Source organism: Macadamia integrifolia, chromosome 12, assembly GCF_013358625.1.
Source record: "Macadamia integrifolia cultivar HAES 741 chromosome 12, SCU_Mint_v3, whole genome shotgun sequence".
In the NCBI taxonomy this organism is placed as follows: domain Eukaryota; kingdom Viridiplantae; phylum Streptophyta; class Magnoliopsida; order Proteales; family Proteaceae; genus Macadamia; species Macadamia integrifolia.
The window spans coordinates 21,933,225-21,941,944 of NC_056568.1; the positions used below are offsets into that span (position 1 = coordinate 21,933,225).

The 8,720-nt window shown below is 41.4% G+C and overlaps 1 protein-coding gene across 1 annotated transcript; it reads left to right on the plus strand.

Moving 5' to 3' along the window:
• Positions 1-836: 836 nt before the first annotated feature.
• Positions 837-5,393, plus strand: LOC122094799. Its single transcript, XM_042665397.1, has 5 exons — positions 837-1,172; positions 1,532-3,180; positions 3,450-3,803; positions 3,920-4,770; positions 5,224-5,393. The coding sequence occupies exons 1-5, from the start codon at positions 837-839 to the stop codon at positions 5,391-5,393; spliced, it is 3,360 nt and encodes a 1,119-aa protein (XP_042521331.1).
• The last annotated feature ends 3,327 nt before the right edge of the window (positions 5,394-8,720 follow it).

Genomic DNA, 8,720 nt, shown 5'->3' on the forward strand with positions numbered 1-8,720 from the left:
TTCACCATCTTTCAGTTTGCTTCTGAGGGTGACATGGTCACAATATGGCGGAGGAGCCTTGTGAAGGTTAGAGGTCAGCTAGTGCGCTTCTAGCGTTGGCACCTTGATTTCAACATTCATGAAAAACCTATCAATAAGGTTCTTGTCTGCGTGAGATTTCCAGAATTACCATTAAAGTACTTGCACGAGAAAGTGCTTTTGACTATGGCAAAAGCTACTGGCCGTCCTCTTGCATTAGATCAACGCACGAAAAATGTGATGTATGGTTATTATGCTCGGGTCCTTGTTGAAATGGAGATCGGAGGCTTGAGACCAGAAGAGATTCGGTTGAATGTAAGCAGCCAGGGACTGAGAATCTATTCTGGTTCAAGCAGAAAATATTTTATGAGGATGCTATGGGGAAGTGTGGATACTGTAAGAAGGTAGGACACATCATTGGAGACTGCAGAGAAAAAAAAATCGCAGAGTCCAAGGCTACTTGTCATGCGAATGATGGTGGTATCCTAGGTGCAAACTATGTTGACGAACCGCCAAGGGACTCGGTGGCTCTCGCAACCTTATCTTCCACGCGAAGATTGCAGTAGTATGGCGGAGCTGGTATCATCCATGGGGGCGGCTCAGCCTTGCGCGGTGGTGGGGCAACCGCTCATAGAGAAGATGAGAATCAGATGGAGAATTTTCCTGTTATGAAAGTTGACTCGAAAAAGGAAACTAATTTATCAGAATCAATTACTCCCTAGTCTAGGTGTCCTTTGGAGATGGAGATGAATTTTCCCTTAGCAAATATGAAAGCTAATTTAAATTTTGAATTAGAGTCCAATATTCCTTTAGTTAATATGGACGGTAATTCAAATTTTGAATTTGGACCAAATATGGACGTAAATTCTAGAATAGAGATTGTGATCGGATTTGATAATGAGGTGGCTGCTCTGGATTTAGGTATGGAGCAGGGCTCCTTTGACCCTCATGGATCACCCGACCCCCTCTTGCATAGCGTCGATGCCAATCAGGCCATGGCAAATCAGACGGAAGGAGTGCGCTGCAGTTTACGATATGCTAATCACGGTGGCCATGCTATCGTTTTTGGTATAGGCAGGTCCGATTCTATTGGTGCAGGAAGATTGAACATTGTTAGAGAGATTGACTCTGCCGCCTTACAAAGAGAATCTAAGGTTAGAAATTAGAAGAAAAAGGGCAAGCAGGTGAATGTGGCGGATCGGTCTCATGCTAGGACTGATCAAACCACTCCCCACATGTTATCATGAAGCTCCTATTCTGGAACATTCGTGGTATTAAGAAGGTTGCTGCCAGGGTAACCTTATCTAAAATTGTTCGCGAAAATTCTCCTGATTTAATTTGTATTGTAGAGCCTATGATCCCTGTGATCAAGTTTCCACAGTTGTTTTTTAATAAGCTCGGGTTTGCGTCAGAGTTAATTCACAATGATAGGAATGACTCGCACCCTAACCTTTGGATTTTGTGGAAAGAAAATTTGAAAAAGCCTTCGATAATCTCCATGTCTGATTAGCAGATTTCTTTTGATCTTGAGTGGAATGACAGAGTTCTTGAATTTTCAGTGGTTCATGCCAAGTGCTTAAGAGCTAAGAGAAGGGACCTTTGGCTGGATCTGGCCACTAACCCTTCTGGTCGTCCAAGAATGATTATCGGGGATTTCAATGTGACCCTATTTGATAATGAGAGAAGAGGACCTGGAAGAGTTTGCTTAGGGGCTGCATCTGAATTTGGAGCCATGGTTGATGCCACATCCATGATCCAAATTCCTTCCTTTGGTAGGAAGTTCACTTGGAGCAACAATAGAAGGTCTGGCAATGTGGTAGCTGTCCTGGATAGAGCTTTTGTGAATGAAGATTGGTTGAACTCCTTTGATGATTGCTCTCAGAAGGTCCTCCCCCGAATTGCTTCGGATCATGCTCCCCTGTTGGTCTCCTCTAGGCTCTCATCTAAGCCAAAGAACTGCCCTTTCCGTATCAACAAAATTTGGTTGGACCACCCTGAGTTTGTGGATATGACTCGGGAAGCATGGAACATGAACCTGATCAGCTCTGCTACATTTATCTTATATCAGAAGCTGAAGAGATTAAAGCATGTTATCAAATCTTGGTCAAGAAGGGCCTTTCCTAACCTTAATCAAGAGGTTGATAGTGCGAGGACTGAGTTGGAGACAGTTCAATCTCGCATAGAGGAAGAGGGCTATTCTAAGCATCTTTTTGACTTGGAAGCTGATGCAAAGACTAGGCTCTGGAAAGCCATTGACAATCATGAGAAACTTTGGGCTCAAAAGTCTAGAATTAGATGGTTGAAAGAAGGGGACAGATGCTCTAGGTTTTTTCATGTTATGACTCGTATAAAGAGATCGAGGAACTCCATCAGGAGCATTATCACAGAGAGCGGGGCTGAGATCAGTGATCAGGGTCAGTTGGGGAGCTATTTGGCAGATTTCTATGGGGAGTTCCATAAAAGGATCGAGCTAGATACTCAACCCCAAATTTTCAATTGCATTCCCAATATTCTTCATGACCCAGATAGACTTATGCTGGACTCCATCCTCTCTGATGATGAGATTAAACGAGCAGTTTGGGACCTGGATCCTGATAGTTCTCCAGGTCCAGACGGGTATTCGAGAGCTTTCTTCAGAACCTACTGGGAGGTGGTGAACATTGATGTCTGCAGGGCGGTGAAAGGGTTCTTCTCTTCAGGTATTCTCCCTCATGGAATCAATAATAATTTTTTGTTACTAATTCCTAAGGTGAATGATGCCAGATCATTAGATAAATTCCTTCCATTATGCATGGGGAATTTCTTCTGCAAAATTCTTTCAAAAATCTTGGTTTCCCGTATCCCTGTAGTCCTTCCTAGACTTATTTCTCAGGAGCAAGGAGCTTTCCAAAAGGGCAAAGTAATCCAGATGAATATTGGGATGGCTTCTGAGTTAGCCAACTTGATGGGAAATTCATCCAGGGGAGGCGGCCTAGGCTTGAAGCTTGACATAAGGAAGGCCTTTGACACCATTTCATGGGAATTTCTATTCCAGGTCCTTAGCAGATTTGGGTTCTCTGACACTATGACAGGATGGATCCACATGATTCTAAGGTCTGCTAGAATTTCTGTTCTCCTCAGTGGCGGCCCTCTGGGCTATTTTGAAGCAAGTAGAGGTCTCCGGTAGGGCGACCCCATCTCCCCCATATTATTCATTATTGCCGAGGAAGTTCTTTGCCGCGGGTTAAAGGATCTGGCTGCCAAGAATCTTATTAAGCCTATTGCTGGTCCCCGTTGAGCTGAAATTCCTACCCATCTTCTCTTTGCTGATGATGTTTTCATATTTATGAACGCCTCTAAAAGGTATGTCAGAAACCTCAGAGTTTTCCTTGATAGCTACCAAAGCGGCTCAGGTCAATTTTTCAATTTAGAAAAAAGTAAACTGTTTTTAGGAAAAATCCCTTTGGCGACGAAGCTGTGGCTCTCGATGAGTTGAATATTACAACCTGTTCTTTTCCCACCAAATATCTGGGTGTCCAAATCTTCCAAAGCCGTGTGAAAAGGGAGCCCCTTTTCCCTGTGATGGATAAAATCAAAGCAAAATTAGCGGGTTGGAAGGGGAAACTTCTCTCTATGGCTGGTAGAGTGGAGTTAGTTAAATCAGTCATTTCTGGTATGCCTTTGCACAACTTCTCTATATACTGGTGGCCTGCTACCATGATTAAATGCCTTGAAAAATGGATGCGGAACTTTATCTGGACAGGGGAGATTGATAGCTCCAAAGCTGAACTGTCAAATGGGATCAGGTCTGTAAGCCCAAGAAGGAAGGTGGCCTTGGTATCCGTAGACTCAGGGATGTTAATAAGGCCCTAATAGCCAAACTTGCGTAGAAGATCAAGCATAGCGACTCTCATCTTAGCAGAATTATTAGAGCAAGATTCTTGTCTAGCCATGGTAGACCCAAGAGAGCCTACAAATGCTCCTCCATTTGGCCAGGGGTGAGGAGATTGTGGAAGTTTGTATCTGATATTGAGAGGTGGATCATCAGCAATGAAAGACACATTGACTTCTGGAGAGATAATTGGGTAGGGGCTCATTCTATTTGGCAGCTATCGGAGTTGGGGGAAGACGTGATTAATCCTGCTCCTTCAGTGTCAGATTTCATTGATGAAGGTCGCTGGATGATGCCTCAGATGGAGTCCTTTTTCTTAAAGGACATTTTCTCAAAAATCAAGTGCATAAACCTCCCATCGCTACCTATAGAGGACCGATGCATTTGGAGCTTAGATCCGATGGGGCACTTCACTGTTAAGTCTGCCTGGAATGTCCTTAGGTCCCCATCATCTTCGGTTTCTTGGGATAAGGTTATCTGGCATAAATTCTTTCTGCCTAGGCTCTCTACCCTGGGTTGGCACTGGTTGCATGAGAAGATCCCTACTAATGAGAAAATTCAATCTAGAGGAATTCACCTTCCTTCTAGGTGTGATCTATATGGCTTCAGCTCTGAGTCTACTTTCCATTTATTCCTTGATTGCAGCTTCTCAACTGAGTTATGGAGGAAGGTTTCAGACTTGTTTAATGTAGCCTGGACCAGTAAAGATTCAGCAATAGACATGGTTGTTTGGTGGCGCAACAAGGGCAAAGGATGGTCTTTAAAGATGGGCTGGACGTTCAGTTTCCTTGTTACGATGGCTACGATCTGGAATGAAAGAAATCATAGGCGCTATGAGGGTAAATCAAGAAGCACAGCATTAGTCCTTCGTGGCTTTAAAAGTGAGATTTCTTTTTTATGTTGTAGCCAAAAATTCTACCCCAAATCTGTAGAGGACCTCATTATCTGTAGAAGACTTAATCTTGGTACTGCTCCCCATAGCAGACAAGGCATTCTGGAAGTCCATTGGTGCAAGCCTATCCAAACTTGAGTGAAGCTAAATGTTGATGGGTGTTCCCTTGGCAACCTTGGTCGTGCAGGATGCGGAGGTATTTTTTAGGACCACCAGGGGAGAATGATGCGGTGCTTTAGTTTCTCCCTGGGCGTGGATTCCAGCTTTTCAGCTGAGATTTGGAGCATCATTAAAGGCATTTCGATTGCTCGAGACCTGCATATATCTCACCTTTGGATTGAGTCCGACTCCTCTACGGCGGTTTCCCTCTTTCACCACAGGCTCATTCCATGGTTTGTGTATCAAGAATGGTGCCATCTCCTTTCATACTTGATCTCTGTAGAGTGGAAGATTACTCACTGCTTCAGGGAAGCTAATCCTATTGCTGACTACTTGGCAAAGACAGCGGCTTCATCTGGAGCCTCCTCTGATGAGGCTACCCTCCCTCCTATGTTGATCAATGAGCTGATTACAGATGAAGGGGGGCGGCCTAGATATAGATTTTATTCTTAGCAGCGCTGAGCCTCTGCTGATGGCTTTGCCGAAGGTGGAGGCTCAGCCTTTGCTTTTGTATCATATTTTCCTCTCTTTTTTTCTCCTTTAATATAATCTGATCCTTCAGCAAAAAAAAAAAAAAAAATGGTGAGATCTCTCATATATGGTAACTGGATAATTACAATGAGTAGGATTCTCATCCAATTCACCAATTGTATATGCCAAACTTGCATTGAGATAACGGCCAATCTTATCTTATGCTTTATATATCGGGTCTTCTTTGATGACCGAGATTTGGTCTCTTATAGGCACTGTTCACCTCTCAGGGGCAAGGGTGAGAATCAATCTGAATGCCTTAAGAAAGATGATCAAGATCAAGCGGATAGAGGACAATAATTGTTGTTCTATCCCTTCGCATAAAGAGCCTTAAGCAGGTTGTATAATGTATACTATCTTGCAAACATACTTTTCGATCAAAATAGTTTTGCAATATTTAGATTCACAATTTTTCTTGCAAATGAAAATAGTTTACTCCATGCAAATATTTGAGTAAGGTGCAAACAACTTATAAGTACGCTCCTGCGTCAAAACATGCTAACGCATAATGATACTCTACGACCAACTAGACCATCAGGAGAGAATGGCCTACGATCAACTTAGCTATTGCTTCTTTTGTTTTATATATTGTGTTGATTTCAGTTCTAAAACTTGACAGTAAGAGTTAAATCTAGGCCATGCCGCTACATATAGAGCTACTATCCAACAAAGATGCTTACAAACCATCAAGAAAAAGTTTATTTTTTAGCTGCCTAAAAGAACCTTGTGCAACTATAAAGCAAAAAAAGAGAAAATTTGAGCCATTCTTATTATCCACCGTATAGGTATTCCAACACAAAGCCAATTGTGTATCTAGCTAGATGTCGTCACCAAGAAAAAGAACGTCTACTGAAAAAAGGCCATGGAATAATGGGCCTCGTGTTTAAAACAAATGGATATGATTTTAGTTGATCTAGACCAAAATTTTTAATCCAGAATTTAAAGTACATTCATTAACTATAGACTAGAGGACTCTTGTGGAATCAGATGATTAAAGACAAAAACCTGTGTTATCTGAATGTTTCCTTTACGCTTGGATACACATGCATTAATTTAGAAATGTATTATTAAATATAAATATGTATTTTTTTTTTTTTGGTTACCGATAAGGGGTCAGACAAAGACCCACGAGGAACCAACAAAAGGGTCATTAGGCTACATTTATTATTATTAATTACTAACTTATTATTACTATAATTTAAGAAGGTTGGGGGTTGGAGGGTCAAATTAGCAACCTTCCCTGGACTTAAGCTAGAGCCTAACTGCCAGAAAACAGAAAACGATCACTATTTTTACAAAGGAGGAAGATTTGGCAGGGTGAAATGCTCAATGTAACCAGCTCTGGTTACACATAGCAAAACCCATTTATTAATACAATTAGACCGTCAACTTACGTGCCTCTAGGAGTCACCTTTCTCCTTCCTCTGGAAATAAAAGAGCCAGTCAAGTTGGCCGATGAAACTTGCTATGAACAACACAAAGTGAGAGGTGGGGGGGGGGGGGGGGGGGGAGTGTAAGAAGACCCCTTCAGTCTTGAGAGGACATAGGCAAGTCATCCTTGGCTACCAAACAAGGCTGTTATCTTCATGTAAGACCTTTCTTCATCTGGATCACATAACCAACTTCCCATTTCATTTCCTTTTATCACTGCACACCAATGTCAGTGAATGATAATGCTGGGTGTTTGGGACCCTGTATTTAATAGAAAATTTTGGAAATGATAAGAAAAGAGAAGAGGTTTGACATTAGTTGAAAGGGATGTTGCAAATGCAAAAGGACCTGATCGACTAAGAAAGCATTTGACCCCAACTTGGTTGGTTTTGGTTCTCTCAAAGGCCATGCCATTCCATGCCATGTTTGACTTTGTATTGCCACTTACATGATCAGGAATTCCAACTTAATGAAGGTTGTGTAGATAATAATTCATTGAGAAACAACATTTTGGATATACTAAACTTCTTGGTTACAAAAGTCGCAGGCAACCGTATAATTCTGTAAATTCCTTTACAATGTCACTCTTCTATCTTTAAATTCCTTTGCTTTCTCCATTTGGAGTAACGAAGAATGTCAACTCTCTCTCTCTCTCTCTCCTATGGATGCGTTGACTCCTCATATCCCTATCTCTTGTGTGAAAATGGATCAGGTTCTCATATGATCCTGATCTATACACATGAAATCCATTGAACGTACGTTCACCTGGACGTATATGTGAGGATCCAACATCTGTTCCATTTTCTGCTATTAAAATGGCGAAGAGGAGTACACATGGAAGCAAAATTGACATGTATGTGTTAGGTGCTCATATATATGCCCAGGTGAACGTACGTGGCTCACTTGGACGTACATGTGAGGATCCAACATCTGTTTCATTTTCTGCTATTAAAAAGGCGAAGAGGAGTATACATGGAAGCAAAATGGACATGTATTTGTTAGATGCTCATATATACTCCCAGGTGAACGTACGTGCAACGGATCTAAATTCAACAAACCCCCAGCCAATACATATGGAGTTGGGATTCTCTCCCCATGTGGGAATGATACCATATGAGATCCACCGTTCATGGGGTGTGGGTGTGTGTCCCACACCCCATGGACAATGGGAACCTATGCAGCCTCAAAACCCTGTAGGGGGTAGCATCGTCTTTTTACCAGCAGGACATGGTTCTTTTTCTCTATAGTTGTCCAAGAAACTAGTATGCATAATATTAACCTTTGGATTATTGGAATCTTTTTTCACGCTCCTTGCCAATTGAGCTACACCCTTGGGGTTATAGAGTTACAAATACTTTAAAACTTTGGACCACTCATTAATCTTAAAGTGCAATCAATTGGTATCTGAACATAAATCAGGTTGTTCAAACGGATCAATATTATTTGACTAGTCAATTAAACTTTTGGCCAGCACATATTTCCGAGATTTATAGTCTTTTTTTTTTGGTAAGATGAGATTTGTAGTCTACTGATAACCCAATGTCTTTTATATATGCCCTTTTATGTCCACTAATATGCCTACCTAGAATAGAATATAATTTTATGCATTCTAAGTTGGCTTTCTATATCTACAATAGATTCTATGTAGCATTTTTTTTATAGCATAATTAGCTATTTAGGGATTGTTTTTAGAACTTTTAGGCTGTGTCTGGTAGTTATCTATTAGAACGTTTTTGGTGTTTTTCTCATTTCACGGGAATGTAGAAATGGAATCTTTAATTTGGTGTTGGTGGTTTTTTTTTTTGTGAAACGATCTGG